Here is a 21743-nt window from a genome sequence, read left to right as displayed (position 1 = left end):
ATGCACAAACTAAATTAACGCTCCCTCCCACCCCACCCCATAATTAGAGTAGGAATTTGGCAGGAACGAGGAAGAGAGAAGACGGAGTGAAGCACTGTGGCAGGCCTGGTGGTTGTGTTTCTCTAGAGGCCAAGCAGGTGGTTGTGTTTCTCTAGAGGCCAGGCTTCCTGTGTGCCTGAGTGCACCAGAGGCAGCAACTGTGTCTGTCACACATCATTGTGTCCCCAGCACCAGCCCAGGGCCCAGAGGATAGTAGGTATTTAGTAAATAATGGCTGACAGGATCCGATAGTCTCTGCTTTCTAGTTACGGGTAGTATAATATTTTGACCACTTGTGGTCGCATGCTTTGATGGTCTCAGCCCATCAACAACACGTTGTCAGTTTTGTTCATTTGTTCAATAAAGCTTCTGGGGAGTTTTAAATTATTGTTGTTGGTTGTCGGTTTTTTTTGTTGTTGTTGTTAAATATTTTATGTGTTAGTCACTCAGAATAATACAGTGAACAGGACCTAATCCTTGGCTATATCAGAGCGCCTGCAGGCTAGTGAGTAAATGGCGCTCCTTGGGAAGCTGATGTTGGTGGCTCTTTGGAGCCTCCCAGTCAAGTGCTTGTGCTCCCTTTCCCACCTTAAGGAAGCAACTTGACTTTGAAAAGTGCTCATCCATTTCTGCTAGTCATCTCCCCCAACACAATAATTTTCTTAATTTTATATGTCAAGGTGCCTGCAGTTATCCCAAAAGATATTGCAGAATATTAGTGAAATTGAAAAATGAAATTCATAAAATTTATTAAAATCTCTAAATTTAAAAATTGTATTTGTTCTAATAGTCCTTTTTCTAGATGGGGAGAAACAAGGATGGTGTTCATGAAATCAAGCGAAATGATGAAAGGGATTTACAAAGCATGGTGCACTCATCCACGTAGTGGAATTTTTTATAATCACTAAAAAAGAATTAGCTGATTTTTATGAATAGCTATAGTAGAATCTCCAGAACATAATAAGGTGGAAATACATATGCTTGTTAGCGTTTGTATAAAGCACGTACACACACACACACACACACACACACACATATATGCATTTGCTTATATGTGTATAGGAATCTCTGGCAGGATTCACCAGGAACTGGTTACAGCGGTGAGCTCTGTAGAGGCAAAATGCATAGCTAGGGAACAGAGAGGAAAGGAATTTTACTTTTCTCTATATTCCCTTTTTGTGCCTTTTGAACACTGAACTATGTGCATGTATTACTTTTTGATTAAAAAAAGAAAGAAAAAAATAAAGACACACATACACATACACGGTGATTTGTTAGATTAAATGAACCCTTTCCTAAAGTGTTTTGCTTGCCCTACTCTTCCATTTAGACAACAAAGGACCTATCTGATTTAAAATATTTTTCTCTGGCATTAACATTTGGTACTTAAGTAAAGGAAGTAACCTTTGCTTCCTGTATCCTGATGGTGAAGGTTTAACAAAATGTCCATGAATTTTTTTGGATGATCCTCCAATAAAAGAAACTATAAGCAAATCAGTGTCTTTATTCATCTAATCATGGAAGGTGTTTTGGTCTGTGCATTTCAATCCCCCTTGTCTTTAAGGCAGCTAATTACTGAGTTGTATGTTTGACCTTTTAAAAAAGAAAATCCCCACTAAACGAGTACTGATTCCATCTAAAATTCATTTTCCGTTCCCTTTAGATTCCATCTAAAATTCATATTCACCTCACATGAATAGGGTGAGGGAGATAAGAAATTATTCTGTGAGAGCCTAAAAGCTGGTTCTTCATTTTCTTGTCTGAATTTTCTGGTTTGCTTTGCAGGCCCCTTTTGGATATGTGCCACGTTGGTCTTTGCCATAGCAATTAGTGGGAATCTTTCCAACTTCTTAATCCATCTGGGAAGGAAGACATACCATTATGTGCCCGAATTCCGAAAAGGTTGGTGAATAGCTTGACTCATTTGGAATGCTGTTAGTTGGTAACCGTGAGTTCTTTTTACCCACTGAGCTCTTAGACCCCTGTCTGTAGGTCCTGCAGCCCTTTTTTCTGTATTTAAGGGCTCAAAATTAATCATCCGTCTATATAAATCCACATAGCCTTTTTATTTTCTATTGTGGTAAAATATATATAACCTACAATGTACCATTTTAACCATTTTTAAGTGTACAGTTCAGTGGCATTAAGTATATTCAATATTGTGAATCCATATACTCTTTTGGAAAACTGTAAGGCAAGACCCCATAGCAATCGGAATTTATCCAAAGAAAAATGTACAAAATAAGTAAAAAGCAATGTGCATGAAAGTCTCCACTGTAGCATTATTTGTATTATCCAAATGTTGGAAACAGTAGGGGCATTGTTATTTAAGGCATGATGACTCAACTAGCTGGGTCTGTAGCCATTAATTATGAAGCACTTAGAGCAACACGGAAAACTCATAATCCAAGCTTAGGCCAGTGCTGTTAGCAACTTTGTTAAAGAGAAGTTTGCAAATGGTCAGGGCCTAGAAGGGAAAATGCAGAAGTGAACGTGTCCTAGTGATGGGCTTGTGGATGACATTCTTATTTTAAAACGTCCTTTCTTGTGGCAGTATTGGATAGCTGGGGAAAAAATAACAAACAGCTTTGAGGGATTTGCAGATGTCAGCCACCCCAAGTTGGAGGTGTTTGGCTCTGCAGGAGATTGGCCTCTGCCACTTTCTCCATTCTCTCCTTCCCTCCCTCCGTCCCTTCTGGCCTGCTCTCCCGTTGAAAGGCTGTATAAGAGCATGGGCTCGGGAACCAGGCCATCGGCTTCAGGCTCCAGCTCCACCATTCACTAGCTTCTACCTTGCTGGGCAAATTATTTCATCTCTCTTGGCCTCAGATTCCTTATCAGTGAAATGGGAATAAGAATACCTATATTATAGGGCTATTTTAAGAATAAAGATGTGATGTATGTAAAGAGGTTAGAATAGTGCCTTGTACAAAAAGAGTTCAGTAAAATTAACTATTGCTATATATGTATGTACACATATCTGTGTGTCTGTAGAGAAATGTATTTACCTGTGTGTATGTCCAAGTAGCTTTCCTTTCCTCCCCTCTACTCTCCATGCCCATTTTCCCTTCTTCTCTCCTCCATTAGGGAGTCAGACCTGGATTCAGTCCCAACTCCATTTGTCAAGTAACCTTGGTTTAAGTTTAACTCAATAAATATTATCCATGAACTATCAATATGCCTTCAAGTAGCTCAGTGGTTAAGTAAAGAAAAACAGGTAAATGGATATTGCTGTAATAAATGGTATGTGTTAATTTCTATATCAGAAGTCTGTAGAGGTATATTGACAGAGAAGAGGAGTGAATCACCCTGCCTGAGGGTGTGGAAGCTGTGGGGGGAGGGGGAGGGCACGGTCGGGGTCCTTGTCTGTTCTTATCCTGTTTGGCTGGGCATCCCAGTATCAGGGAGTCATGGGATGTATGTGCCAGTAAGATAGTCGTTGACTCGATCAATAAATATTTTTCCATTTTATGTAAAGATTATAAGTCACACATCCAAGGTCATGTCCCGCTTCTACCACTTATTAATTATTTGACCCTAACCAAACCACTTAGCTCTCTGATCCTGTTTCCTCATCTCTAAAATAAAGATATAGATTATATGAAATAATGTGTTTATATATCAGTTAACAATATAAAAAGCTTATTCTTGATTGGGCATTTATTATTTATCAACAGTGTTCTAATATACCTGTTTTACTCATTGAATTCTCCTAATAATCTTATAAGGTAGTGTATTATTATTATTCCCATTTTACAGATGAGAGGCAGGAAGGTTAAGTAATTCACCACCCAGGTCTACTCAGCTGTAAGTGGCAGAGCTAGGATTAGAGTCTGCATATACAGTCTGTAGCTCTGACTGTTGTACAACGTTACCTCTCAGTAAAGCACTCAGTGTAATGCCTGACACCCAGTGGAGAGCTGTAGTCACTGAAGCAATTCCCTTCCCCTCCCTTTAGTTATTCAAGAAAAAGGCAGTATATCAGCAAAATTACATTTGGCTTAATGCTGGAGTTCCCCATGTGAAAAAAACTGCTCTGGGAGCTGAAAATGTTTTGGACAATCACATATCTTACCCAGAGTCTGACTGTAGTTACTAGGAGTGCCTTTGTTCTTACCAAGAGCGTTCAGTGGATTACCTGGTGACTTTCATCTGGGAAGGGCTGGTGTTGTGGACTGAGCCGATTATGATCCTCCACTCCAGAAGAGGAAGGATGAATCCTCTAGGGCGTGCTGCTGGAGGAGGGGGAGGGAGGGACAGTAAGTAATACACTGAGCATTGCTGCTCTGAGGAGCCGCTAAGTAGCATTTCCACCACAGAGACCGAATTATTTAAAGAAGAAAGTGGAACTGGAGACTATTCCAAGCAATTCATTGGTGAGCTGGAACTCCCTATTTCAGAGACAGAAGGAACTCTAAGTAACATGTAGAACAAGTTAATCTGTACCCAGGTCATTTTCATAAATTTGCTAAAGAAAGATGTGTTCTTCCAAGGGGATAGTTGACTTGTATTTGATTGAAATGTTCTGTGTATTTAAACACTTGCAGTGTGGCCCTCGTAAGTATTTCAGTTGCATAATTCAGTTGTTTAATACTATTAGTTGTTAGTTATTAAGTGAATTATAGAAACCATAGGAAAGACTACTGGTCATCACCACAAACGCAAATGCTAAAGGGGCATGGATTCAGCACATTTATAGAGCACCTACTGCTTGTTGGGTACTGTGCCAGGCTCAGGGGTTGAGACCAGTAAGACACGATCCCCTGATCCAGTGAGGCAGGTGGACACTCCTGCAGGAAGTAAGTCCAGCAGGTACCGGAAGTGCCGTGACAGTGCATTAAAGGCATGGTGGAATTAAAACTTGTGTCCTCTCGCCCTCAGTGTCCATCGCAGCCACAATCATCTATGCCTATGCCTGGCTGGTTCCCCTTGCACTCTGGGGTTTCCTTGTGTGGAGAAACAGTAAAGTTATGAACATCGTTTCCTATTCATTTTTGGAGATTGTGTGCGTCTATGGATATTCACTCTTCATTTATATCCCCACGGCGGTAAGTACCACACTGATTCTGAGTGAGGCCCTGTTCTTAGTGGAAAAGTCAACCAGCATCATTATTTCTAGCCTAACACTGATGTGCATCTGAAAAATACCCCTTGAATTTAGAAGTTTAGTGGGAATGGGGGCCGGGGAGCCAAGTGCCTTCCCTGGATCTTGAGCCCTTTGTTAGGAAAGCGTTCCCCTCAGTCTGCACGCTGGTGGCGTTTCTCTGGGCTGTTCCGGGAAACGTGAGTGGCAGTGAAGGCCCAGCTGTTGACAGGCTCCTGGGCCTTTATGAACACATGTGCCTGGAATGAACAAATGCCTCGCTGAATGCCTCCCCCAAACCCTCCCCGCCCTCCTTTTCTTTCAGATACTGTGGATCATCCCCCAGAAAGTGGTCCGCTGGATTCTAGTTACGATTGCCCTGGGCATCTCAGGCTCTGTCTTGGCAATGACATTTTGGCCAGCAGTTCGTGAGGACAACCGACGCATCGCATTGGCCACAATTGTGACAATTGTGTTGCTTCACATGCTGCTTTCTGTGGGCTGCCTGGTATGGTCTCATTCCGATGCTCTTCCGGTGCGCTTTAGATGCAAATGCTCAAAATGTTAGACACCACGGTTCTTTAAAAATTGGCTCCGTGAAATAAATAACGTTTTAAATAGACTGTCCTAGATGAGAAATAATAGTCATGAGAATTTGATTATAATCTCTGACTTCACCTAACTTCTGAAGTTTGGTTGAGATTTGGTGTCTGGACAGAGGAAGTAGGGGTGGATGAGTGTCTACATATAGAGCTGGGGAGCGGAGGGTCCGGGCGGCGGGTGTTCCACCTCTGGATGCTTTTACTGGTTTTCTGCACAGACTCAGAAAGAGTTTTGAAATTCAGCGTTTCATAGGTAGAAAGCTCGAGAATGAAGTCAAAATAGGAAAAAGTTATCTTTAAGATGAACAACATTTAAAACAATGTTTGAAGTAATGTGTTTAGGTATCTTTTTAGGGAAAGCATGTGCTTTTGAGTCAGACAGGCCCAGATTGAAGACCAGCTGTGTCACTCACTGGCTGTATGAGCTTGGGCAGGGAACCTAACTTCTCTGAATCTGAATTTCTTAATCTGTAACATGGGTATAATAGTTCTTGCCACAGAGGGTTGTTCTGAGGATAAAATAAAATAATACGTATAAAGCACTTAACATGGAATTTGTCCCATAAATGCCCATAAATTAGATCCCTTTCCTTTGATCCTAAGGAGACATGTTCTTTGTAATTTCTGTACACATTGTGTGTAAAAATTGCTGCCCATGGCCTTAACAAGGCCTGGTATAGGTTTTTTAAAAAATCCAAATGCAAGAATGTTAAGGTCATGGCTGCCCACAGGAAGGTGTTCACATAGCTCATGGCCAGACCCTTGGTCAGGCTTTGCAGTTACAGAGTAAGATTTCTTGGCACTGTTTGATCTTGAATATTTTCTGTAGACAACCATGGTCTCATGAAGTGCTTTAATAAGATCCCAAAACTTTATCATTGAACAAGTCTCACAAAAAGTGCCAAGTTCTTGGTTGACATGCATTTTACATATGCCTAAGCTTAACCCCTTGAGACAGCAGAGTGACACTATTAATGTCTGGCACTTGGAATCTCTGGGCTGATGCCTAGAAATGCTGCTGTGACCTTCCTGTGACCCTCCTGTCTGCTGAGGAAGAATGTGCTTTGCACTGTGACTAACTCTCTCGCTATAATGCCTCTCACTGGCGTCTTCCCATCTCTCTTTTGAATTTTGTGTGTGTGTGTGTGTGTGCGTGTTATGTACCTTGTTAAGAAGTTAGTAAGGGGAAGGAGGCAGGAGAAAGGCATCGCCGTGTCCGGTTCTATAAAGAGTAGAGGGGAGCAAGGCAGATGGGGCTGTGGAGCAGGGGTGTTGTTATTAACACGTTTAATTTGGTACCTGTGGCCAGGATCTTTTACCTCCTATGCCTACTCCTCCCTTTTGGGGTAAATGACACTGAAGTTTGGGTTTACCTGCCCATCTTGCTACTCAGGAACTTTCTAAAAGAGAGCATCATAATGAAGTAGAAAGAGCACTGGGCTGGGAGCTGCTTAGCATTGAGAGCCTAGGCTAGTGACTTAACTCAGAACCTGGGTTTCCTTGTCTGTCAGGGAGATTCATATTTCGTGGGCTTTTGTGAGACTCAGTGAAATGGCTGTGAAAGCCCTTCATATGCTGTGATAGTTCCTTCAGATATAAAGAAGTTATTAAACGAGCCCTGTGTCATCAGAAACTGCCAGGGCCACTCTGCTGCCTGTTCCTCCGAGTGCCCCAGTAAGAGCGGTCCCAGGCCACAACTCTAGGGACAGTGCCCTTTCATTGGTGCCTCTCCCTGGCATCTTCCCATCTCTCTCCTGAACTTCTTACACACGCACACACGGTTGAGAAGTTGGAGGAGAGGAGGAGGCAGGAGAAAAGACATTGCCCTGTTCAGTTTTAAGGGACTCAGAGGAGCGGGGCAGATTGGATGGTGGAGCAGGTAGCTAATCGCAGGTGTAGGACCGCTTCTTGGACGGGAGGCACAGTTTTCTTTCCTCAAGGAAGGGAACCATTTATTTAGCCAGGGGCCCACTGGGTCTGGGGTTTTGTTGTTCACACTGGAGATGGCCTCCTCCTTTCTCTTACAGAGGAGATGCACAATGCAAGAGGGCGGAAACAGACATTAGGAGACGGGTTTTAGCCTCAGCTCCATCACTCCCTGCTTTTCTGCTTATTAGTTCACCCCTCTGGACCCCCACCTCCTCACTTAGAAAAAGAAGTAAAGATGTTACCACAAGGATGAATGATATGTGCAATTCTTATCACTGGAAAGGCAGGGAGAGGAAACGGCAGGGGAGCTACTTGAGCTGAGGGGCACTGGCTGAACCAGACAGCTTGGCCTTCTCACTGTCCCCTGGGGAACACGAATTAGTGTTTTTGCCTGAGTGCAGTGAAGCATATGACAGCCCAGCACCTGCCGTGGGTCCCTCGGTGCTTATACTTGTACACGATCTCTAAGTTGGTCCTGGAACACACCTGGCAGGGAGACTAAGGAGGCACTAGAGGTTGCATCCTTGGCTGGTATGTTTGGAGATGCACAAACCTATGTTTGAGGTGGTACTGCTCCGAGTAGAGGGTCTGTGCCCTAGTGTTTGTGGAATTAATTATTTTTATTTTTTTTTCCAGTCCTTTCATTTAACAGATAAGACTTGTCCAAAGTCATAGTGCGAGTTCCTAGCAGAGCCAGGTTTAGAAGCTGGGCTTCCTGGCTTATTCCATCTGGTGAGGGTTTCCTCCAGGAACCTGGAGGATAGTCGTTGTTCTTGCATCCTGGGGGCTTCTTGGCTCAGTGCACCTGCAAGATAACTGGAGGGGCCCAACGCTAGTAATATGGCCCCTGCCCCTGCTCGGGTTAGGGACCATTCTTCTCCTTCCTTGGAAAACAGCTGCCGGAAGGGGCCTTGGGAGGAAGGCTTTTAAAAACTACTAGAATTGCCCAGGGGATGTGACAAACTAGAGGGAGTCTGCAGCTAGGAACTTTTTGAAATGGATCGTTGAAGAGTTAACTCGAAATAGGAATTATGTTGGGGGAGGCTCCAGCGTGTTGTGTTGGTGCCCCCTTCTGGCTGATAGAGAGCAGAGCTGGTGAGATGGTTCTTGACTTGGTGGCTTTTTATCTTTTTTACCTTCCTGAGGCCCCGGCTCCAGGGGCGAGTCATGCGCAGGCAGTGATCCCTGATTTACTAACGGGTTCACCTGTCCTTCGAACAACCTGAGTTCAAGGCTAGTGAGATTGGCATTTTCCTGGGCTCACGTTAGGCTTCTCAGACCCCGAAACAGGTGGGAAGATCCTCCCTGATGTTTTTCCATCTTCCACCTCCTTCTGATTTTTGATAGTTAAATTGTAGATGGTGAGTGGAAGCACTTATCAAACCTTTCATTTCCAAGTTGAAGAATTAAGAGGTAAAGCCTGCCTAGCACTTTCTTTGAAAGGTCTTTACGGGGAGCCGACTGGTTTGGCAGCAGTCTACCTTGGTTCAATTCATTAAGTATCGATTGTTTACACAGTGTGCCCGGCCCTGTGTGAGGGGCTGGTGACGCAGAGACAAGAAGGACACGGTCTTTGGAGGAGAGACTGTGGTGATTAACAGCTTGAGCTTTGCAGTCGGAAAGACCAAGCATTGAGTCCTGACTGCACCACTTGGTGCCACGTGCACCTAAGCGAATGGCAGCGTGTCTGGGCCTCAGTTTCTTCATCTGTCAGACGGGGGTAATGATAACAACCTCACCAAGTTGTTATAAAGAATAAGTCATAGGTAGCAAGTGCTTAATAAATGGTAGCAAAATTTAAAAAGGCACTCTCAGTCGAGTAAGAGACAGAAACAGAGACAGTTCAGTGATGACCAGTGCAGTGGGGGAAATGTAGGGGCCACGAGAGCCCAGAGGTACTGTCAGCATGGAGTCTAGGACACGCACCTGGACCATTATTTATTAACCACCCTCATGGGTCTCCTTTTCCTGCAGGCCTACTTTTTTGATGCACCAGAGATGGACCATCTCCCAACAAGCACAGCTGCTCCAAACCAAACAGTTGCAGCAGCCAAGTCCAGCTAAAGGGGAAAGTGAGAGATTATCTTTTCATCTTCTCGCTATGAGGTACAGTAAAAATGGGCGGGGGCATCAGTCCTGTTGCTGTTAGCATCAAGCACTGAGAGGGCCAGGCCCTTCTATCTGTCTGAATGATTCAGTGTGGTGTGTGTGCACACGCATGTCCCTGTGTGTGTCCCTCTTGCTGAGGCTTCAGTTGGAAAGTAGACTCATCTGGCTTTATACATTTGGGAAACACAAGCTCTCAGATTCTTCTGTAAGAGGAGTTCCTGCCTTTTGGCCCCAGCATCCCCTCTCCTCTGCTCCCTGTCCCCTTCCCAGCAGCACAGCATGGGTTTGTTCCATTTGATCACAGTCTAGTGGTTTTCTCCAGTTTCTCTGTGACATCTCAGGCTGGCCTCAGACCCTGAGTGTGACCGCTCTCGAATTACTCATGCAGTTCTCCGAAGCTTACCAGTTCTCACGCCCAGTTTGTTCTTGGGCCTCTTTGATGATTCCACTGTTGGTGGTTAGCTCAGAGGGTCAGAGTACAGGAAAAAGACCCTGTTCCTCCATGGCTGATCTGTCGCCTCCCCGTTCCACCTCCTCCGTGTTCTGAGCCTGCAGCCATGCTGAGCTCCTTGCCATCTCCAGAACACATCCTGCCTTTGCGCTTGCTGATCCAGTTGTCTGAAATGTTCCTTCCCTTCCAGCAGTCATCACTTCATCACTTACCTGTGAACCCATTACACCCTATATTATACATCACTTTATTAGTGGTGCTCGAAACACCAGTCACTCACTGTCAGTGTGTCCACCTGCTTATCCATTTGTTCACGCATTTATTCATCCATTTGTCCTCCATGTACTAGGGTGTCTCCCCATAAGAACAAGGAATGGGTATTTCTCTGTTTCTTCATTGTCCACCACATGACGTGGTATACAGTGGGTGCTCAGTAAATGTTTGTGGAATGAATGAATGAAGCCACACTCTGCACATGATCTCGCTGTGGGCCAAGAACCTTTACTCTATGTTGTAATCATGGGCTGACCTTTCTGCCCAAGCTGCTATCTCCCAGAGCAACAGGGTGTGGTGCAATGACCAGGGCCTTTAGAGTCAAACAGAATGAAAATCCCTGCCCTACCATGTACTAGCAATGTGCCTGGGGCAAGGGGCTGACTCTCTCTGAGCCTCAGCTAACTTACTATGAAATAAAGATGATACAGTCTACAGGCCTACCTCGGAGATATTGTGGGCTCGGTTCCAGACCACCACAGTAAAGTGAGTATTGCAGTAAAGCAAGTCACATGAATTTTCTGGTTTCCTAGTGCATATACAAGTTATATTTACACTATGCTGTAGCCTATTAAGTGTGCAACAGCATTATGTCTAGAAAAGCAATGCACATACCTTAATTAAAAAGTATCAATACTTCATTGCTTAAAAAAATGCTAACCATCATCTGAGCCTTCAGTGAGTCCTAGTAGTAGTAACATCAGAGATCACTGATCAGAGATCACCATAACAAATCGGATAATAATGGAAAAGTTTGAAATATTTCAAGAATTACCAAAATGTGACACAGAGATGAATGCTCATGAGAAACTGGTGCCAATAGACTCGCTCAATGTGGAGTTGCCACAAACCTTCAATTTGTAAAAAACAACAATATCTGCAAAGTGTAATAAAGTGAAGAACAATGAAGTGAGGTATGTGTGTGTTTATATTATAAGATTGTAGTGAAAGTAGAGATCATGTTTATAAAAGCTCCTGGCACATAGTTGGTGCTCAGTAATAGAATCAAGCTGCTGCCCTTCTGAAAGGGGTTAGTAATCTGTGCTGGAATTTGGTGGTTCTTACTGACTTTACTGTCACCCTTTATTTCCTTTTTGTAAAACAAATGGAGATTTTCCCTCTTCGTTGAGGAATTTAGGTCGCCGACCCTGCAAGGTGACAAGATGTGATTGGTCAAACAGAGGCCTCTCCAGTTGCCTTGTTGGTGCGACAGTCATCCTGGCCAATGGCGTGACGAGGAAACCACTGTAAATGTCAGAGCCTGATTTCCCCGCTTCCTCTCTTCACATTGTAGGTGATGCTAGAATCAAAGAAGGTCAGAGCCCTTGGAGATGGGATGTGCTTCCCTCCTCTTTTTACAGTAAGGAAGCTGAGGCCGAGAGAGGACAGTGCCCTGCCCAAGGCCAGGTTTGGTAGCAATCTAACGTGTATATCACATTCTATGTTACAAAATACTGTCCAGGTCACTCTCATTGGCCGCTCTTACTAGCCTTGTTGTCCCCATTATATGGATGAGGAAGCTGGGCTTTAGTAAGTCTGAGTCGACTAAGATCACCCCTCTCTTAGAGGCAGAGCTGGGAATCAAACCCAGGTCTTAGGGAACCAGTTCCTGAGGTTTTTTCCACTTTCCCACTTTTTAGGCTGATGTTCTTTTTACCACGAAAACTTGCAGTCTCCCCTGCTGACCTTTGGCTCTTTTGGGGGTGGGGAATGCCTACTTTGCTAATCTAGAGGTCTCCACACTACTTTGATTGCACAACCTGTCAGTTAAGAATTTGAGGACAGTATTAATTATCTATTTCTGCCTAACAATATTGCCACAAACCTAGCAGCTCAAAAAACACACATTCATTATCTCACTGTCTCTGTGAGTCAGGAATCCGGGTGTAGCTTTGCTTAGTTCTCTCCTTCTCCTCCTTGCTTAGTACTCTCACAAGGCTGCACTCAAACTGTTGCCTGCGCCGGGGTCTCGGCTGAAAACTGGGCTGGGGAAGGATCTTCTTCCGAGCTCACATAGTTCTTGTCAGGATTCAGTTCCTTGCGGCCTGCCAGACCAATGGCCTCCTTGCTGATGGTCAGCTGGAAGCTGCCCTCAGTTCCTTGCCACATAGGCCCCTCCATGTGAGGACTTTTACTTCATCAAAGCCACAAATGGAGATAATCAAGAGAGACTCTGTTAGGAAGATGCAAGTTACCGTCTATGTAATGTAATCACAGAAATGACCTCCATCACCTTTGCCGTATTCTTTGGATTAGAGGCAAGTTGCAAGTCTTGCCCACACTCCAGGGGACAGGACACATCAGGGCATAAATACCTGGAGGCAAGGATCATTAGAGGCCATTTTTATTTTTTAATTTAATTTAATTTTTCAGCTTTATTGAGGATGAACTGACAAAATTGTAAGATATTTAAAGTGCACATTGTGATGATTTGCTATACATATACATCATATGGAGGCCATTTTAGAGTCTCTCTGCCACAAGCACACACCTTTAGTGACACGTTTATATTTGAAGCATTTACAAAGACTGTTGTCAATCCATATAGTAACTATTAAAGCTTAATTCCTTATTTTTTGATGAAAAATAAATATTGATAGAAGTTCTAATATTTTGCTTCCACTACCTCAGTGGGTTGTTTTTGGAGCCCACTGCCTTAGAATGAACACGTGGTAGGTTGTTTGCATTACTGTTGAATTGCCTGCACACTTGTCCAGCTCATCCTGCAAATGGACCCCATTGACTGTTAGCAGAGAAGGCCCCAGAGCAGGATGGATCTTCATCTGAGGTCCATGGGGAAGGGACTCTTATTTCACTTGGACTCCCTGGTCTTGGCCTAATGCCCGCCTAGCACAGACAGGGCGAGTGCTTCGTTAATTGAGTGGGTGGAGGTGACTTTGTAAGATTCAAGCAAGAGTCAGGATGTGGGCTTTTACCAGAAGTGCCTTGGCTCACTGAGTCCTGGATCATAATTTACTTTCTCTCTCAATGTTTATTTGAGGCCACTTTGTGGCCTCTGTGAGCTGGGCACTGGGGACCTGCAAAATCAGATAGAGTCTGCCTCAAGGCGCCTTGGTCCATGGGTAAAACAGTTCACCAGATAAGGACCAGGCGGTGGGCCAGGCTGTGTGAGAAGTGCCATGGCCAAGTTGTGAGTTGATGGGCACTGTGGGAGCACAGAAACACTGACTCATTTGGCCTGGGGGAAGGCTTCACAGAGGGGGTCTTGCGTGAGCAGAAAGCAATTAGTTACCCGTTTTTCTGAAAAGAGTAGTCAACTTCCCGTGGCTTTTGGGAAAGTGAAGACATAGGCTGTTCATTGAGACACAGTGATGCACTGTGGGCTCACATCACCTAGAACAAGAAAACCTGAGCTCAGCTGCAGAGGGACAGAGGTGGAGGACACAGTGGCCACAGCTGCCTGGCTCTCTGCCTTGCCTCAGAATACCTGACATCAACCTGGAGAGGGGCTCTCTCAGCCTGCTCCTGGGCTGAGACTTCATACATACAGTTCCTTCCATACATTTTGGTTATGAAGTCTCCAGACCAAGTGTCCCAGGTGCTATACACCTTCAGAGAGTCAGAAGCTGGCATCTTGGAAGATCCTGGCCCTTAGGGCCCTTGCAGACCTCCCATCCTGATTTACACAGATTTGGTACCTATGGGCTTTGCTCAGATCTATAAACTTGGGTGTCAGTGTTTCCATTTGGGTGTCAAGTTTCTAAATGAGATAGTGACGAACAGTTTCTTTGGACCCTCCCTGGCAGAAGCATCAATCGCTTTGCCAATGAGAGGGCTGTCCAGAGCCCTGAGCGCTGCAGATTTATGAGCTGGCTGTGCCTCTCACTGTAAGCTCTGGACTCCCAGCTTTCACTGGAAAAGAATGACTTCTAATGTCACAGATAACTTTCCTCATGTAAATCTGTGCAGTGGAGGGCTTAGCCTGGAAGGGATCACTGGGAGAGCATTAACCACTTCTCTTCCTAGAACCTCAGGATCACGAGGGAGCCTCCAATTACTTGTAATCAGGGAAGCTACCCCTACATAAGTCACTGAGACATTATAAAGAACATCTGGCTTTCTTCTTTCCTTCCTTCCTTCCTTCCTTCGTTCTTTCCTTTCTGTTTTATATTAACTTATCACCTGAGGGCCAATGCCATTTCTTCTCTGAGCCAGGACCCTTGTGAACCTAGGGAGTCTTACTTTGGCTTGAGGGATGGAGTATCTGAAGGACTGTATTCAGATTGGGGCTACCTTCCCAGGGGCAATGACAAGTGGCTCTGTCCAGAGGAGGACGGCCAGCAGGTAAATATACCGCAGTGTGATAAGGGCTTTAATAAGGGATGAGCAGAGGGCTTCAGGAGACTCCTTTGTAATTAAAACCCTCCTGATTTGATACACAGGGTTTATACGCAATTATCCTTTCACTCACTCATGCCAAGAGTTCATTTTATAAGCCAAAGCTTCAAATGTTCTTACTAGGTTTATACACATCAGTTCTTTTATTCTGAAATCAGCTTTAACTCAATGAATGCTGTAATCCCCTTTAACACAGTGTCCAAACTGCATGATCTCACACCATAGCTAACACTGTTTTCTACAGCCCCTTATTCTTTTCCACTCAATGTCGGGAAATGTCCCTTCCCAGAGAATCCATTTTCAGTTTCTGGGCTATTTCTTTTTCAGTTTTCGTCTTAGTTCCCTTTCTCTGAGGAAAATTGGGAGAACCTGGGATGGTAAGTGGGTCAACACAATAACTTTTTATTCTTTTATTTGACTTATTTAGTGGAAACTTTTAAACATAGACAAAAGTAGAGTGAATAGTATAATGAATCCCTATGTACCCCTCCCCTCTTTCACTTTCAACAGTTGTCAACTCATGGCCAGTCTTGTCTCATCCATATACCCATATATTCCCCACCTCTTTCCCCTGTATTATTTGGAAGCAAATATAGAACATCCTATTATTTCATCCATAAACACTTAAATTCTATATCTATAAAAGATACTCTTTTCAAGGACTTCCCTGGCGGTCCAGTGGTTAGGACTCCGCACTTTCACTGCCATGGGCCCTGGTTCAATCCCCAGTCGGGAAATAAGATCCCACAAGCCACGAGGAATAGCCAAAAATAAATAAATATTTAAAATAAGAGGCTAAAACAACCTTTAAAAAAAAAGAAAGATACTCTTCAAAACCTAACCATAGTACCATAATCACATCTTAAGAAATAATAACTCTTGGGGCTTCCCTGGTGGTCCAGTGGGTAAGACTCCATGCTCCCAATTCAGGGGGCCCAGGTTCGATCCCTGGTCGGGAAACTAGATCCCACATACGTGCCGCAACTAAGAGTTTGCATGGCGCAGCTAAGGGTCCGCATGCCGCAACTAAGAGTCCACATGCTGCAGCTAGAAGATCCCACATGCCACAACTAAGACCCAGTGCAGCCAAAATAAAAAATAATAATAATAAATATTTTTAAAAAAGAAATAACTCTAATATCAAATACATTTCAGTGTTTGAGTTTCATATTGCAATTGGGTGTTGTACCTCTTAAATGCCTTTTAAATTATAGAGTCCTACTCCATCTTTCTCTTTCCCTTTGCCACTTATTTGTTGAAAAATCATTTATCCTATAGTTTTTCACTGTCTGGATTTTGCTGATTGTTTCTCCATGGTATCATTTAACATATAGCTCTGTCCTCTGTTTTCTGTGAATTGGTGGTTGTATCTAAAGGTTTGATCAGATTCAGATTGATTTTTTTTTTTGGCAAGATTACTTGATATATGCCGTAAAACCCTTCCATCCATAAACTCATAATGTCTAATTATCTCTCTGTCTTTTTTTTTTTTTTTTTAAAGAAATCTCCATTTTAATTTTTATTTATTAATTTATTTATTTCTGGCTGTGTTGGGTCTTCGTTTCTGTGTGAGGGCTTTCTCTAGTTGCGGCAAGTGGGGGGGGGGTCACTCTTCATCGCGGTGCGCGGGCCTCTCACTATCGCGGCCTCTCTTGTTGCGGAGCACAGGCTCCAGACGCGCAGGCTCAGTAATTGTGGCTCACGGGCCTAGTTGCTCCGCGGCATGTGGGATCTTCCCAGACCAGGGCTTGAACCCGTGTCCCCTGCATTGGCAGGCGGATTCTCAACCACTGCGCCACCAGGGAAGCCCTCTCTCTGTCTTTTTGATATTAGTAGTCATTAATAAGCAATGCCTAGACCCATTAATTCAGTAGGGGGTTCAAAATGGTGATATTTCAGTTCTATCTTTCCTTCTTTATTTATTTACTAGAATACTTCTTTAATTAAAATTTCCCTTCATCTGTGTGGTTCCAGTGATACAGTTTATATTAGAAAAGCAAGATAAATAATTTTTTTCTCTTTATTTACCTGCTTTCAAAATAGTAGTTGGCTCACTAGGATCTGCAGCAATGACCAATTAGTTTCAGTCCATTGCAAATACTATGCTTATTGATGCTCAAATTGTCCTGTACTTGGCCACCGGGAGCCTCTTCAGGTTGGCGCCTGAGTCCTGTCGGCACGACCCTAGGAGTCTCTGATGTTATGACCAAATGTTCTAGGCTCATTTTGAACTTTTCCTGTCCCAGACCCAGACTGAGCCATTTCTCTAAGGAGTCCTGGTTCCATTCAGTGGGGAGATAGTATTTCCAGGTCACAATTTGGATGCTAGTGGTGCTCATTGCAACTGGCTTAGTCATTGTTTTCAGGCCTTTTCAATGTTCAGAGCTAGGAAATATGATTGTTGTTTGCTTGATAGAACATATGTTGTGAGTTCATACTGATACTTCCAATTCCTGTTTAGTACAGTACTAAACTGCTTGTATCTTATATTCATATCTCCTTTCTCCTGTACTGAGGATCTCATTTCTCACTGACACCATCAATGATAGAATTGGGCTATCACATAAGTACTTATGTTTTATCCCACTGTGCACTTACAGGGATCTAGTAGTAAAAGTACCAAACTACCTCTAATTACTGGAAATGTTACTTTATAATCTTTGAAGGGAATTCCCTAGTGGTCCAGTGTTTAGGACTTTGCACTTTCACTGCCATGGCCCGGGTTCAATCCCTAGTCGGGGAACTAAGATCCCGCAAGCTGTGAGGCGCAGCATAAAAAATAAATAAATAATTTTTAAAAAATAAATAAAATCTTTCAAGATTTTTTTTTTAAGTTCTGGAATATGCTTTTCCCTCCCTTGTCTGCTTGGAAACTTCCTATTTATTCTTCAGGGCCTACTTCAGATACTCTGTCCTTGGTGAAGTTTTGCTTTACTTCTCCAGGTAATATTACTTACTTATTTCTCTGGGCTCTGCTACAGTTCTTTGTTTGTTTCTCTATTGTGGCCATTTTCTTATTAACCATAACTTCATAGACTGAGAGTTCCTTGAGGTCAGAGATTTATTTACCAATATAGTCCCAGCACTCAGCAGGCATTTGGGGAAAGCTAGATTTTGAACAAGCAAGGGTTATATACATACCATGTGGCACTCAAAACTTTCCTGGGATCATTTGCCAAGTTATTTGGAAACTCTTGTTCATTCATTGAGGACCTACTCTGTGCTAGGTGCTGGGCTACTGGTGAACAATGGAGATAGGTTCTTACCTTCCCAGATTTTACAGCCCAACTTTATATCTCCTGCATCACACAGCAGGCCTAGCAGGCCTTGCTGAGTTAAGAAGAGAATCATGACTTTGGGAACTTCTGATTGGAACACTCCAGATCAGGCAATGGTGATACTGTCCAGGCTTGGTTGCAGGGATGGGGCCAGGAAGGGAGTAGGGCATGCCACAGGGGGCCACCGTGGTGGGGAGCCAGAAGTGGCCAGGGAAGCCTTACCCAGGTCTTAGGCCTGGAAGTGGCGAGGGAGCCCTGGCTGATGGTAACATTGTGGACCAAATCTTTCCATATTTATGAAAATAAATCTTTAGTGCCTGCCCTGTGGACTGGTTTGCCCCTACCTTTACTTAGCATTTCAGAAACCAGAGCCGATGTTTACCAGAAGGCCAATCAGGACTTTAGGTTCTTTCACTCCAACAAATTACAGCATCCACCCTTCTCCAACCACTTTTCACAGCTATTTTGTTGGCAACTTTTCCCTTTTCTAGAGCCAGTGGATTTAGGCAAATCTCCCTTGCCTCAGCCTCACCTTCATGGTGTGCTTAAATGCTGACATTGGTTGTGATATTTCCCCTGATGAGATCGCCAGGGAGGCCTGGCTTATTCTCTTAGGGGGAAGGCCATGCATTAGGAACCCCTCTCTGCCACATTCCTTAATCTCCCCTGGATTTGACCATATATCTAGCCTCTTTTTCCAAGTTCCCGTCTCTTGCAAATCCTCAACTAGGTGTACCAACAGATGCCTCAAATTCATTATGTTCGAAACTAAACTCATCCCCCCAACAACCAGATCCTCTTTCATTTTCCTGTCTCAGTGAATGGCACTGCCATCCACACTGCCCCGATTTCAGACTAGGTTAGATTCTTTATCATACCCTCTCATGGTACCTTGTAATCGTAATTACATAAATAATGTTTTATGTATTTGTTTACTCTGTAGTTTCCCTTGCTGGACTGTAAGTTTCTTGAGAGTTAGAACCACGTCTGCCTTATTCATCGTATCCGGTGCCTGGCACGTGAGTCCTCCATCAATATTTGTTGGATAAATTAAGAAATCTACCTGGTCACCCAAGCTAGAAACCTCAGCATCAGTGTAGATTCCTCCCTCTTATCTTCCACATCTTATCTGTCAGCAAGACTTGTCTATGCTACCTCTGAAATATTTCTCAAATCTGTCCTATCAGTACCGTACCCAGCGTTCAGGACCTGATCATCTCACACTTAGACTATGGTAAGAGCTTGATGGGTTTCTCTGTCTCTTTTCTTCTCCTCCTTCTGATCCATCCTAGATGTAGCCATAGGGGTCTTTGAAAATCTATAAATCTGACTGTGCCTTTGACTGCATCACTCTTCTACTTAGAAACTTTTTTTTGGCCTCCTGTTGTCTAAGGAAAACCCAAACTCCCTGGATTGCCATGATCCATCCCTAATCCATTTGTCCTGCCTCATATCCTGCCATTGTCCCCTGTATAACCGTATGTTTCAGCAACCACAAACAGCTCTCACTTTCCAAATCTTTTTATGTCTTTTTATGTAAAAAGATATTTACTTTTATCTTTCCTCCTCTAGCACCAAACACAGATCAGTCACAAAGAAGAGAGAAAGGAGGATGGGTGAAGGTAGCTTTGGGATGTGTGTCAGAGAAAGTCACTGGGTTTCCAAAGAAATAGAGGAAAACTTTTAAAAATGTCATCTCCCCTCCAGCAGGAAGTCTTCCGTGGAGTCTATAAATCAGGGCTCAAGGCTCTAGGTTTAGGGAGCTGGTGGAGGCAGACTGCTCTGGTGTTGAAGTTATATCTCTAAATCCTTTCTGTACGGGGGCATCTTGATCTTGAAAGTTACTCTTTTTGTTTTTCAGTTCTCTTCAGTGGGTTTTGGAGTATGGTTCTTTTGGACGTGGCATCCATTGCAGGAAAGCAGAACGACCAAAGCGCGGGAAAACGGATGGAATGGCCCCAACCCCCAACATCTGGGGGGTGCCACACTGAAGCCTAATCACCTGTTTAACAAACAAAAATTAAATGTTGTTGAGTTGAGACGTGTCATTCAGCTCTTCTCTCACTGTCAGTTGTCACTGTGACTGTGCACTGGTTTGGAGAGAAATACGAGGGGATGGGTGAGGCTGCCCAAGTGCCCTGCGTTTGCCTCTCATGGTCACGTGGTGTGCTTCACGTTAGGTACACCCTTAATCCCTGAAATGGATCCATCCTAACTCGGGTGTCTTTTCTCTGGATCGTGTACAGATTACCTAGGTGAGCCTCTGCTCCTCTTGCCATCCTAAAGTGGCCAAACAGCATGAACTTTGGTTGGGATTCATTGGGAGCCTGAAGATTTGTCTTTGGTGACCTGACTCTGGGCAACTGAACCTAATGGTTGCAAAATAAATACAAAATACAAAAAATAATAATAATGTCTGTGTCTGCACTTCGTGACTTTGACCTCAGGTTCTTCCTTGATGTTTTATCTTCAGCCTGCTGGAGGTTGCTGGGAGTCTGATTTAATGTGCTAGCTGTTGGAGTGCGGGGGTTAGAATGGACATCCGAATTTTTCTTCCTCTAAGCATGGAACAGTGTGTTTAAAGAACATGCTTACCTATAACCTAATTTGACATACAGATTTTAGAAAATTCTTTTAGTGCCCTTTGAGTGCCTCTTCAAGGCAGTGTGACTTCCTGGCTAGAGACCATGAAAGGGAGAAACCAGTGACACCTCAAAGATACTTGTTTATGCTTTGTGTTCAAAACATACACCATCTGGGAGGCTTAGCTTCTGCCAGGTCAGGATTGCTGATTTCCCACTTTTTTCTGTTGTCCTCTTCAGGACAGGAGTTTCCTGTGTATTTCTGAGACAACTACAAAGACACATTTGGACTAAAAAGGATGATCATGCAGATAAAGGAAGCAGCACACAAATTCAGGCTACAGTGAGCTTAAGGTCACCATGGCAAACTTCCCATCGAATGCTGACTGTCACCCCCATTACTTTATTCAACAAATATAGTGCACCTACTATGTGCTGATCACCTTTCTAGGTACTGGGGCAGCAAACAAAACAGACAAGGTCCCTGTTCCCATGGATCTGACAGTCCAGTGATCCCTGCTAAGGGATCACCAGCCTCAGCCTCACCAAGGCAGCCATTCCTCCTGAACCACTCCTGCTGTTAGAAGCGCCTCTGCGGTTTTCACTGATTGGTCCGAGCTCCAACCCTGGGCTCTCAGATCAAAGTCTGAGCTTCTTTCCCTTTGTTAACTTCTGATGTTTGAAAGCAACTGTTCTGCGCCCCCTGAGTCCTCTCCAGCTAAATATTTCTTTTGTCTTCAAGGACTCTTCAAATAACTTGGTATTCATACTTTCCAGTCACCATCTGAACTGGTGCCCTGGCTCGCTCTTTCTTTAATACTTAACTCCTGCTGCCCAAGGCAGTGATTCTTATACATGTGCATCTGTGCATTCCCCTGTACAAGCCATCTGCAACCTCCCATTCCTATCTCTTACCGAAAGTGACAGGATTTTTCTCCTATTGAAGAATAGAAGCATATTGTGAAATTTTATATATATATATATATCTCAATATATAAGGTTTCTGCCCCAGTTCAGTTCCTGACACAAAGCCCCTAA

General features: G+C 43.8%; 1 protein-coding gene across 5 annotated transcripts in view; it reads left to right on the top strand.

Moving 5' to 3' along the window:
* YIPF1 (Yip1 domain family member 1) overlaps positions 1–20518 on the top strand; it is a 34993-nt gene extending 14475 nt beyond the window's left edge. For 2 of the 5 annotated variants that reach the window (XM_036831740.1, XM_036831747.1), the window contains 5 exons: positions 1825–1941; positions 4921–5087; positions 5448–5630; positions 9628–9759; positions 19985–20518. In XM_036831740.1, the coding sequence (XP_036687635.1) occupies positions 1825–1941; positions 4921–5087; positions 5448–5630; positions 9628–9717 (557 nt within the window). In that variant the 3' untranslated portion in view covers positions 9718–9759; positions 19985–20518. Of the gene's footprint in view, positions 1–1824; positions 1942–4920; positions 5088–5447; positions 5631–9627; positions 9760–11780; positions 11876–15172; positions 15223–19984 lie in introns of those variants that run through there. The other 3 variants (XR_005017239.1, XM_036831731.1, XM_036831757.1) reach the window with 3 other exon arrangements.
* The last annotated feature ends 1225 nt before the right edge of the window (positions 20519–21743 follow it).

Source organism: Balaenoptera musculus, chromosome 1 (genome assembly GCF_009873245.2).
Source record: "Balaenoptera musculus isolate JJ_BM4_2016_0621 chromosome 1, mBalMus1.pri.v3, whole genome shotgun sequence".
NCBI classification, from domain to species: Eukaryota; Metazoa; Chordata; class Mammalia; order Artiodactyla; family Balaenopteridae; genus Balaenoptera; species Balaenoptera musculus.
This window is presented reverse-complemented; position numbering and strand designations above follow the sequence as displayed.